Raw genomic sequence first — 12,181 nt, forward strand, 5'->3', positions numbered from 1 at the left:
AGCCGAAGTCGGTAACGGCCGTGCCAGCAGCCAGTGACCCTTCCTGGGCACGACGCTAGCCAGTGTCGGGGGTGCGACTCTGTGCACGCACGGGGGATGCTTGGGAGAGGTGGGGGGGAGGACACGGAGGTGGTGGGGGGACAGGGGGTGGAAAACACCTGGGTGGGATGGAATGGGGTCACTGAAAGTGGTGACGAAGGGGAGAGGGAGGGATGCGGAGGGGAGAGGGAGGGACGCGGAGGTGGAGATAGGGATGCGGGGGGGGCGAGCAGCTGCCTTTGGGTCTCGGTCGTGTCAAGACCTGACAACCGCAACAGTCAGAAACCAGCCTCAGCCCCGGGCTTGCGAAAGCGGGAGTGCGGGCGAGCGCGGCCGGTCTCGAGGGCAGATGATGGAGGCAATAAACGCACCGGGAGCTGGGGCGGGGGGAGGACCCTGGTTTCGGTTGTGATGACAGGCCTTTGCCCCCCCGCCCCCGGCCATGCCGCTGCCTGAGGTCCATGGGCAGGGTGCTGGACCCGGGACGAGATGCCCATGACGGCAGTGGGGGGGATGTCAGAACTACTGCAGAATGTCCCCCCGCACCCAGAACATGAGAGGCAGAGGGAGCAGCCCGGCCAAGCCGTGGGCAGTTGTGCTGCCTGCCAGACAGGCGCCTACACAACACATATGGGCGCCTACACAACATATACGAGCCCCCACACAGTGTATATGGGCTCCTACACAATATACATGGGCGCCTACACAACACATACGGGCTCCTACACAACACATACAGGCTCCTACACAATATATACGAGCCCCCCCCCCAGCATATACGGGCTCCTACACAACATATACAGGTTCCTACACAACATACACGGGCTCTTACACAACATATACGAGCCCCCACACAGTGTATATGGGCTCCTACACAACATACATGGGTGCCTACACAACATATACTGGCACCTGCACAACACATACGGGCTCCTACACAACATACGCGGGCTCCCTACACAACATATACGAGCCCCCACACAGTGTATATGGGCTCCTACACAACATACACGGGCTCCTACACAACACATACAGGCTCCTACACAGTATATACGAGCCCCCACACAGCATATACAGGCGCCTACACAACACATACGGGCTCCTACACGACATACACGGGCCCCTACAGAGCATATACGGGAGCCTACACAACACATACGGGCTCCTACACGACATACACGGGCCCCTACACAGCATATACGGCTCCCGCGCGGTGCGGGCTGGGGCTGCGCCGTGGCTCCCGTGCTGGAAGGGGAAGGGTGGGACGGCCAAGGCAGGTGCACCACGACCGCCTCGTCCCCCAGCGCGGGGACCCCCCCGTTATCCCGCGTCCAGAGGGAACGAAGCGGGTGTTTTGTGCTTCCCTCCAGGTTACCCCTCCCGCAGCAGCCGCAGCCGGAGCCCAGGGGCTTCCCCGGCTCCTCGGTCCCACCTTGCTCATCACGAGGTCGGACAACGTCATGGGCAGCCGGGAGCACCAGAGCTAAGAAGGGTTTTGGGGAAAACTCCTTTAATTGCCTTTCCCTCTCATAATTATTACTTTATATATGGGTCATGTATAATGACTGCAGTGATGCTCGCTCCCCATTGCCCAGGCACGGCGCCGACTTACACGTGAGCCCCGAGCACCAGCCTGCACCGATGCTGACCCGGACACTCATGGACCCCTGTAACTGGGGACCTCCCCAATTACAAGCCATGATAGTTTTGACAGACTGGAGCTCTGGCCTCTGCCGCAGGTGCGGGCAACACGAATCGCCAAAGGTGCCGCAATTTCACTGGTCCTAACTCTACACACCGTAGTTTGCGGCGTAATGGCTGGCCAAGCGCTAACGATAATTGGGACCCGCGCGGCAACGTGCCTGATGGTGCGGATCACAGCCCCTTTCAGTCAACCCCATTAAGTGATCAATGCAATTCAGCTGCTCTTCCAACCCGTGGCGCTCACTTGGCCGATACGGTGATGACCCCAGGCAGAGCTGCTGTCCCACCGGCTGCAGGCCCGGCCGGTGCTGGCTCGGCGGCACAGCGCCTGCAAGAGCCACCCCAGCGTCGGGCAGCTGCCTGTACCCTGGCATGTCTTGCTCCCTCTGCATCTCAACCTGGACATTTAACATTTAATTTCTTACGTGACCGTCGACCCGTGTATGATGAGCACGGGGCGTCCAACCCCCAGCAGAAGGACCAGCCAGGTCCCACCAGCGTGTCCCTGTGATGCCCCAGCCTCGGGCATCGCTGCGTGTGAGCCAGCTGCTGTTGGCGTTTCGGCGGCACGGGAAATGACTCAAACTGCTCCTCCAGGTCCTCTGAAGGACCCACAGGCTGAAACCTGTTCCCTCTCAGAGCCAGCTCGCCTGTGTCGCTGCCCTTGGACTGTCTTTACGCTCACAAGGGGTGTTTGTGTTAATACATGCTGCCTGCTGGTTTCACGCTAACAGATCTCACCAAACGCAATAGGATGCACGTGCCAGCCAGCAGCAGGTCCGTGCCGCTCACCAAACGGCCCGGGGCAGTCCCTGCCTGGGGCCCGGCGGCTGCCTGGCCGTGGCCATGGTCGTGGCTGCCAGACCTGGGCGCACGGGCGCGGCGCGGTTCGGCGGGGTGAGCGCCCGCTTGAGCTGCGGGATGGTGCCTTGCGGTGTTACAGCTCGTACTGAACCGCTGCCTGTAGCGCTTTTGTCTAAGCGGGTGCTGCATCCTCGTGGGTCGACTGGTGGGACCTCGGGGGAGTCACAGCAGCGGCACTGGGCTTGGCGTGGGTACAGGTCTCCACCTCCCACAGGCAGACACCCCAGGGGTGCTGTGGTCTCGCTGCCGGTGCCCCCAGGGATGCCGGTGCCCCACAGGTGTCCACAGGCCGAGGGGGGTGGTGTGGGAGCAGCCAGGAGGCCGAGGTCCTGTCGCCCAGCCGTGGGGTCCAGCAGCCAGCCGTGGGGTCCAGCACCCCGTCGGGGGTCTGGCTGTGAGAGGGGCTGGGTGGGGGTGGGCAGGGCTCTGTCGCTCCCCGTTTGCCGGTGAGGGCAAGCGAGGATGAACGATCCTCGCGGGGTGGCGGAGACCCGGGAGGCAGCGAGGGCAGCGGGGCGAAGGCAGCACTGCCGCCCTCGGCATCCCCAGCCCCCCATGCCCTGAGCCCCCCCCCCCGGTCCTTGCAGAGCCCTCGATGTGGGACGGGGACGCCTGCACCCCTGTCCCTGCGAGCCCGCTCCCCTGGGACCACAGGGCTGCCGGGGTCACATCAAATCTGCTCCGTCCCCGTTCCTGGGAAGGCTGCACCCTAGACCCAGACTGGTTGGGGTTGAAGGGACCTTCAGAGACCCCCCAGCCCACCCCCTGCCATGGGCAGGGACATCTCCCACTAGATCAGGTTGCCCAAAGCCCCGTCCAGCCTGACCTTGAACCCTTCCAGTGATGGAGCATCCAGAGCTCCTCTGGGCAGCCTGTTCCCGTGTCTCACCACCCTCAGCCTAAAACCTTTCCTCCCTCTGGCCAGCGTAAACCTGCCCTCCGGGGTGGGTCACGGCGGGACCCCAGGGTGCCTTCACGTGCGCACGGGCAGCAGCGTCACCTCGAGCACGTCCCCCAACACGTCCCCGCTTCCAGGGAACTGGAGCTGCCGCTGCCCTCCCTGCTGGTGGCTGTAAAGCCGGAGAGTGACATTTGCCCTCTGGGCTCCTGAGCGACCATCAGCCACCCTTGGAGGAACCCGTAACCCGGCTGTAACCTGTCCCAAGGGCAGCCACCGCTGCACGGTCCCCAAAGGCCATCCCCGACCTTCCCGCCTGCCTGCCCAGTGCCACGCTCTGGTGAGTCCCTTCCCTGGCCTGGCCCTCCCTCACCCTGATGGGTGCAGGGTCCTGCTGTACCCGGCTCCGCTCCTCAGGGTGCTGAGCCGGGCATCCCCTGCCCTCCGTCCTGGGATGAAGCTGGGCATCCCCTGCCCTCCGTTCCGGGATGGAGCTGAGCATCCCCTGCCCTCTATCCCGGGATGGAGCTGAGCATCCCCTGCCCTCTATCCCAGGATGGAGCTGAGCATCCCCTGCCCTCCGTTCCGGGATGGAGCTGAGCATCCCCTGCCCTCCGTTCCGGGATGGAGCTGAGCATCCCCTGCCCTCCGTTCTGGGATGGAGCTGAGCATCCCCTGCCCTCTATCCCGGGATGGAGCTGAGCATCCCCTGCCCTCCGTCCTGGGATGGAGCTGGGCATCCCCTGCCCTCTGTCCCAGGATGGAGCTGGGCATCCCCTGCCCTCCGTCCTGGGATGGAGCTGAGCATCCCCTGCCCTCTATCCCGGGATGGAGCTGAGCATCCCCTGCCCTCCGTCCCGGGATGGAGCTGGGCATCCCCTGCCCTCTGTCCCAGGATGGAGCTGGGCATCCCCTGCCCTCCGTCCCGGGGGGGTACGTGGTGCGAGGGAGCCCGACGAGCCCTCTTGCCCAGCTGGGCAGGGACCCTCCCGAGCAGCCCTGGCACCCGAGCTCCGGGTGCTTCTCCCCGTCCTGGCCCCCCCCGCTCACGGCCCTTCCTCTGCTCCCTCTGCAGCAGAAGAGACGAGTGCGGGGCCCAAGCTCCCCCCCGCCTGCTCGGCTGCCTGCTCCTCGCAGCCTTCCTGAGACGTGATTCCCTGCCCGGGCCATGGGCCCTCGTGGGACGCAGGTGCAATTCCCTGCCCCAGGCGGCAGCGCCCAATCCAGCACACCCTGATCCCCTGATCCCCGATCCCTGATCCCTGCTCCTGGATCCCTGATCCCTGATCTCTGATCCTTGATCCCTGTTCCCTGATCCCCAATCCCCAATCCCCGATCCCCGATCCCTGATCCCTGATCCTGGATCCCCGATACCTGATCTCTGATCCTTGATCCCTGTTCCCTGATCCCCAATCCCCAATCCCCGATCCCCGATCCCTGATCCCTGATCCTGGATCCCTGATCCCTGATCTCTGATCCTTGATCCCTGTTCCCTGATCCCCAATCCCCAATCCCCGATCCCTGATCCCTGATCCTGGATCCCTGATACCTGATCTCTGATCCTTGATCCCTGTTCCCTGATCCCCAATCCCCGATCCCTGATCCCAGATCCCAGATCCCTGATCTCTGATCCTTGATCCTTGATCCCTGTTCCCTGATCCCCAATCCCCGATCCCCGATCCCTGCTCCTGGATCCCTGATACCTGATCTCTGATCCTTGATCCCTGCTCCCTGATCCCCAATCCCCGATCCCCGATCCCCACTCCCTGATCCCTGCTCCTGGATCCCTGATACCTGATCTCTGATCCTTGATCCCCGCTCCCTGATCCCCGATCCCCGATCCCTGATCCCCGATCCCTGATCCCCAATCCCCGCTCCCCATCCCCATCCCGTGGCAGCCCCTGGTGCCCAGCCCTGTCTGTGGGACCCCTCCCCGCACCCTGCCCCGGGCGCCCCAAGTGCCGGCTGCGCGGTAGAGCCTGGGGGGTGCCCCTGGGTGGGGGCGTGCTGGGTGGGGGTTTTGCCAGGTGGGGGTGTCGCTGGGTGGGGGCGTTGCCAGATGGGGTCTGGGGGGGCTGGTGCCCATCTGGCCCCGCACCCGCGGCAGACATCCCGGCTCCGTCCCCATGGCAGTGGGGGGCACGGGCCGTGGGGCGGTGGTGGGTGCCCCCCTCCCATGGGACAGCGGCGGCTCTGCCTGCGTTTTGAGGGTGCCCTCGCCAGCCCCCCGGCCCTGCCCCCAGAACTGGCTCTACTGCCGGGGGTACTGCTACGGGTACTTCACTGAGAGGAGGACCTGGGGCCGGGGCTCAGCTGGGTGCTGGCACTGCCGGGGGATGCTGGGGGGTCCCCGGGGAGGGACGGCGGGTGAGGATTTGGGACATCGCCCTGGCCAGGAGCAGGACCCCAGCGCTGGGGGGCTGCAGCCAGCTGGGGGAGGGCTCTGCTCTACGCACCCCAGACGCAGTCGGGGAGGGCTCTGCTGCGCTCCCCCCACCCCTGGGCTTTCTGTGCGGGGGTGCCCAGCACCCAGTGCCTGGGTGGCTGCAGGTGCTGGGTGCTGCGCCGCCCGCCCGTGTCCCCCCCCGGCCGAGTGCAAGCGGTACAGCCCCGTGGGGCGGCTGGCCTCCATCCACAGCCGGGGGGCCAGCAGGGTCCTCTCCCGCTACGTCTCCAGCCAGAGGGACGGGGCCAACGCCTGGACCGGGCTGCAGGACGAGGAGCACGTGAGTGTCAGGGGGCTGCGCCTCTGCCCTGACCCCCACCCCGGGCCCCCACTGACCCTGTCCCCTGCCCTGGGAGCCCACGGGTCCCCCGCCCTGGGCACCCGCTGACCCCCGGCCCCCGCTCTGGATGCCCACTGACCCCCATGCCCCCCCGGCACCCACAGACCAGGCAGTGGAAGTGGTCAGATAACCCCGTCTTCGACTACAAGCGCTGGGCCCAGTGGGACAAGGAGGACCGGGTGGTGCCGGACAAGCTCTCGGGTCAGCCAGGTCCCGGGAGGTGGGGGGGGCTGGCGTGGCCACCCCTGGCGTGGCCGGGACTCCTGGCCGCTGCGGGAGAGTTGGGGTGTCTGGTGGTAAAGGGGGGTGATGGAGGGGCGGGGTGATGGAGGTGGAGGGTGAGGGAGGTGATGGAGGTGGAGAGTGATGGAGGGGAGGGGGGTGATGGAGGTAAAGGGGGTGTTGCTGGGGGGGTGACAGGGCTCGGGGTGACATGCTGTCATCCCCCCCCCCAGGTTTCGAGTTCTGGCACAACTACCCCTGCGATTGCAAGTTCCCTTTCCTGTGCCGGCACCAGCTCTGAGGGGCAGCTGGACACCCTGGCACCGGGGTCTGGGGGTGCACCCGTGGCCCCCTCCCTGCCGTCCCTGCGCCCCTCCCTGCCTGCCGCCCTGCTGGGGCCACCCCAGCCGGGCCCCCCGCACGCCCGGCAGGCAATAAACCTTGGCTTGAGCACTCAGCACCCACCTGCGCCTGTCGTCCTCCCCCCGCACGCGTGGGCACGAGCAGTGCCACCACCAAAGCCACTCGTGCCCCATGTGGCTGGTGCCCAGCCCCACGGCCGGGGACACCCCCTGCCCTGGGGACACCTCCTGCCCTGGGGTCACATCCTGCCTTGAGTACATCTCCTGCTGGGGACACTCCCTGCCCTGGGACACCTCCTGCTGGGGACACCTCCTGTCTTGGGGACACCTCCTGCCCTGGGGACACCCCCGGCCCTGGGGACACCTCCTGCCCTGGGGACACAGCCTGCCCTGGGGACATGTGCTGCTGGGGACACCCCCTGCCCTGGGGACACCTCCTGCCCTGGGGTCACATCCTGCCTTGAGTACATCTCCTGCTGGGGACACCCCCTGCCCTGGGGACACCTCCTGCCTTGGGGACACCTCCTGCCCTGGGGACACCCCCGGCCCTGGGGACACCTCCTGCCTTGGGGACACCTCCTGCCCTGGGGACGTGTGCTGCTGGGGACAGCTCCTGCCCTGGGGACACAGCCTGCCTTGGGGACACCCCCTGCCCTGGGGACACCCCCTGCCCTGGGGACACCTCCTGCCTTGGGGACACCTCCTGCCCTGGGGACGTGTGCTGCTGGGGACAGCTCCTGCCCTGGGACACCTCCTGCTGGGGACACCTCCTGCCCTGGGGACACCCCCGGCCCTGGGGACACCTCCTGCCCTGGGGACACAGCCTGCCCTGGGGACATGTGCTGCTGGGGACACCCCCTGCCCTGGGGACACCTCCTGTCTTGGGGACACATCCTGCCCTGGGGACACAGCCTGCCTTGGGGACACCTCCTGCTGGGGACACCCCCTGCCCTGGGGACACCCCCTGCCCTGGGGACACCTCCTGCCCTGGGGACACCTCCTGCCTTGGGGACACCCCCCGCCCTGGGGACACAGCCTGCCCCACGGCGCCAGCGCCCAGCCCCGCTCCCCGCACCGGGCACTCCAGGCTGCGGCAGGGTGGCAGCGGGGGGAACCGTCTGGTCCTTGGTTATTTTGACCATAAAATATAGAAAAATCTGTAGAAATTCTGGGCGGGGTGGGGGGGGGGGCTGGGGGCAACGGGGTTCCTGCTGCGGGTTTGCACCCCCCTGCGTGGACCCCCGGGCACGCACCCACGGGAACGCACCGACGGGGCACCCCGCGGTGCCCCCCCCGCTTCCCACGCCGCTCCCGCCTGGGGGCCGGCGCTGACACCCCCCCCCCCCCCCGGGGCAGCTCCAGAGCCGGGGGAGAGGGGCTGGGGGGGGCTGGGCTCCAGCCGGGATGCCAGCGGGTCCCGGGGCCGCGGGGGCGGCAGCGGCGCGGGGCAGGGGGGTCCCTGCGCTCGGCTGTGCCCCCCCGCTCTGCCCCGTCACCCCCCCAGCTCCGTGGGGAGCTCGGGGGACGCGCGGTGCTGCCGGGTCCCCGTCCCCCGGGGGGGCCTCCCGGGGGGGCGGGTCGTGCCCTGCCAAGGCCGGGCAGGGTGGGCAGAGCGGGGGCCACGGAGACGGCGGAGGAACACGCGGGGCCACGGGTGCGTCGGCGCACTTTATTGTCGGGTCCCTCCCGCGGCCAGGGAGTGGGGCGGGGGCCGCCCGCGGCGGCGAGGGAGCTGTTGGGGTCTGGGGGCAATGGGGCACGGGGATTTGGGGTCCGGGGGTGCGGGCTGTGGCGATGCACGGTGCAATGGGGCACAGGGGTGGGGGGTTTGGGGGTCCGGGGTTGGGGTGTGACGATGCAATGGGGCACAGGGGTGGGGGGTTTGGGGGTCCGGGGTTGGGGTGTGACGATGCAATGGAGCACAGGGGTGGGGGGTTTGGGGGTCCGGGGTTGGGGTGTGATGATGCAATGGGGCACAGGGGTGGGGGCTTTGGGGGTCCGGGGTTGGGGTGTGATGATGCAATGGGGCACAGGGTGGGGGTCTGGGGGTCCGGGGTTGGGGTGTGACGATGCACGGTGCAATGGGGTATGGGGGTTGGGGTGTGACGCAGGGGGACGCGGGGTTTGGGGTGCAGGGTGCAGTCTGGGGGGGGCGGCTGCCTCGCAGGCCCCCTCCTAGGCTGCGTATTTGCAGATGAAGGGTTTCTTCTCGCTGCAGGAATCGTCCTCCCAGGACATGAAACCTGCAGGAGAAGAGGAGCCAGCGCTGGGGGGGCCGGGGGACCCTCCCCTCCTCCCCTCCTCCGCCCCCGCCCGCCCGGGGGGGGGGGGGGGGGCGGCCGCCCTCACCCGGGGCCCCCCTCTCACCCGAGGAGTCCTCCAGCGCGGCGCAGTGTTTCCCCGGGGGGAGGTCATCCCCCTCCCAGGCGGAGTAGCGCTTCTCGGACCCGTCCACCCACATCCAGGCTTGGCTCTGCCGCCCCGGGACGGCAGGAGGCAAGGCAGGCGTGAGGCAGCGACCGGGGGGCGCGGGGGGGCACAGGGCCGGGCTGGGGGGCAGCGGGGGTGCGGGGGCTGGCAAGGGTGGGCAAAGGGCGGCCAGCACGGGGGAGGCGCAGAGGGGGAGAGGACGGACAGACGGACGCGGGCAGCGCAGGGGCAGGCGTGGGTGCGGGCAGGGGCAGGCGGGGCGCGGGCAGGTCTCCGGGACGGGGTGCCCGGGCACGCGTGGGAAGGGTCCGGGGCAGGGCGCACGTTGGGGCGGCGACCCCCGGGAGCGCGGGGGCGGCTGCGGGCAGCGCTGCGGGCAGGGACGCTCACCCGGCGGTAGAGGCCGATCCAGACGTTCTCCTCCTCCTCCTCCCGGCGCTGGCGCTGGGCGATGAAGGCGGCGAGGGCGCGGTGCTCCTCGGGGGTGTGCAGCGAGGCCAGGTGGCACCCCCCGCGGGCGGCCTTGCACCAAGCCTGGCAGGGACAGGCAGGTCGGGGCGGGGGGGGGGGGCGCTGGCAGCGCTGCCTGTGCAGCGGGGGGCCGAGGGCACCCCCCACCCAGCACCTACCTCTGCCTTCCTCCAGGAGAGCTCCCGGCTGAAGTACCCGTAGCAGTCTCCCCCTGAAGTCCAGCCAGCCCCGGGGGCACTTGTTCGCCTGCACCTCTGCTCGGGGGGGGGCAGGGTGTTAGGGCCTTCACCCCGACACCCCCCCCCCCCCAGGCAGCACCTGGCCGTAGCCGGGACCCAGCAGGCAGCAGCCCTGGGGGGGGCTCAGGGCACCCCCGGTCTCCGTCTAGGGGGGCTGCTCCTGATCCTCCACGTTTCGGGGAGCCCCCAGTGCCCATCCCTGCCCGGGGGGGAGCAGTGCCCGTCCCCGGGCCGTGTGGGGGGCAGGAGGGGCAGGGCAGGCAGCAAGGCAGGGGGGGGTGCCCTGGGGGTGGGTAACGTGGGCGAAGGGCCGGGGCAGGGAGTGGGGGCAGAGGGGAGGGAAGGGCAGGCTGCAGGGGCTCACCTTGCAGTGAGGGGTGCAGGGCCAGGCAGCTGAGCAGGCAGAGCCCCAGGAAAGCGGCTGGTCCCATCCTCTCCCTTCCCTGCAAAGAGAGGGAGGCTGGAGCGGGGCGGCGTGGGGCCGGCCCGGGCACCCACCGCCTGCCCCAGCAGCCACCGCCCCAGCAGCCGCCGCCTGCCCCGGCACCCACTGCCGCAGCACCTGCCGCAGCAGCCACCCAGCACCTGCAGGAGCAATGTGGAGATGAGCCCAGCTGGAGCAGGACGCAGCCACCCCGACGCCTTTATAGGGGCTGCGGCCAGGGCGTGGGGCGTCCAGCAGTGATGGGGCGGGTGGCAACCGCTCTTGGGAGCCGCCCGGCCCCCGCTGGCAGCCAGATCAAAGGGGAGAGGCGGCCACCCCACAGCTCCGGCTTGCCATGTGCAGGCAGGAGCCCCAGAGTGGGCACAGCCCTCGTGGCAGGACCCCCAGCCTGGGCCTCCCCTCGCCCAAACGCTCCCAGAGGCACCGGTCCCTGGATGGATGTGCCCATGGTCCCCGTCAGTGCCAGCAGCCAGTGCCACCCAGGACCCCAGCAAGCCCACAGCAGAGCCCCTCGTCCCAGGGCCACCCCCAGCAGCGAGTGCCGCCAGCACCAGCCGCGGGCAATGCTCCCAAACACACCGGGAGCCCTGAGTCCCCGTGCCCAGCTGAGCCCCATGGTCCCAGCCCCACTGCCCCCAGGCACCCTGGGATGCTGCCCTCACTCTCTGCACCCTGGGTGCCGGGGCAGGGCACCCCCTGGGGAGGCAATGCCGACTGACCCAGCATGGGGGAGCTGGGCTGTGCTGGGGTGCAGCGCTGGTCCGGCAGCACGACCGGCCCCGGCCCCGCTCACAGGGTCACGGGGACTGTCCCGGCAGAGCCCTGCCCGTGTTGGTGCTTCTCGGGCAGCTTCTGGTGTTCACCTCAACGAAGGTGCCCGGCCCTGGGCTGCGCCTTGCTGGGCTGTCTCGCCTGTGCTGGGCAGTGCCCAGACCCAGCCCCGGCCTGCTGTGGCACGCACCGCACCAGTGTGAGCATGCACCACAGCAGTGTGAGCACCCACCGCGCCGGTGTGGCACACACGGGTCCAGCATGAGCACCCACCTCACTGGTGTGAGCACCCACCACACCGATGTGAGGACCCACCACTTTGGCGTGAGCACACACGGCTCCAGCATGAGAACTGGCCAGCGTGGGGGCCGGGTCGCTGCCCCACGGGTGGGTGTGGCAGCAGCTGAGACCCCCAGGCAGCGCCGCACCTCAGCATGACACGACACAAGAGCCAAGCGACGCCAAGCGATGCCGGGTGATGGGCACGGACCCGCGGGGAGGAGCAGGGTGATGGGGAGGGACCCGTGGGGGAACAAGGGGTGCTGGGAGGGAGCACCCTGTCACAGGGGTGCCGTCCCCCTGGGCATGCAGCCCCCCTGAGCAGGGCCAGGCTGGGGGGCGGGGGGTTAAGGTGCTGCAGCGCTGGGGAGAGGACCAGGGCCAGGGCTGGGCGTGCTGCCCACAGCTGAGGATCAGATAAGGAAGGGACCAGCAGCTCCCGGTGTGGCTCCAGCCGTGGCTCCAGACACTCGTCGTGGCTCCAGACACGCACCAGCAGCTCCTGCTCACCCCCAGGGACGCAGCACAGCTGCCTGGCAGAGGCACCTGCTTGTGGCCTCTGGGGTCCCCACTGCACTTGGGGGGCTCCAGGTCCGAACCAGGGGATCCCTGGCCGTGGGGCTGGGCCATGGGGCCCAGGTGCAGGATGTGGCCCCAATGCAGCATCAGGG

General features: G+C 68.7%; 2 protein-coding genes across 2 annotated transcripts; one reads left to right on the forward strand and one right to left on the reverse strand.

Annotated features, from left to right (window-relative positions):
• The first annotated feature begins 5,631 nt into the window (after window positions 1-5,631).
• Window positions 5,632-6,814, forward strand: LOC143155593 (C-type lectin LmsL-like). Its single transcript, XM_076328564.1, has 4 exons — window positions 5,632-5,812; window positions 6,089-6,231; window positions 6,396-6,492; window positions 6,747-6,814. Exons 1-4 carry the CDS (start codon window positions 5,632-5,634, stop codon window positions 6,812-6,814), a joined length of 489 nt encoding a protein of 162 aa, XP_076184679.1.
• A 2,236-nt stretch (window positions 6,815-9,050) lies between these two features.
• Window positions 9,051-10,446, reverse strand: LOC143155638 (dromaiocalcin-1-like). Its single transcript, XM_076328608.1, is given in 6 exon segments — window positions 9,051-9,118; window positions 9,243-9,348; window positions 9,696-9,839; window positions 9,935-9,985; window positions 9,987-10,030; window positions 10,380-10,446. Coding segments are annotated over 6 exon segments (480 nt in total).
• Between the last annotated feature and the right edge of the window lie 1,735 nt (window positions 10,447-12,181).

The sequence above is a fragment of the Aptenodytes patagonicus genome, chromosome 1 (genome assembly GCF_965638725.1).
Source record: "Aptenodytes patagonicus chromosome 1, bAptPat1.pri.cur, whole genome shotgun sequence".
In the NCBI taxonomy this organism is placed as follows: domain Eukaryota; kingdom Metazoa; phylum Chordata; class Aves; order Sphenisciformes; family Spheniscidae; genus Aptenodytes; species Aptenodytes patagonicus.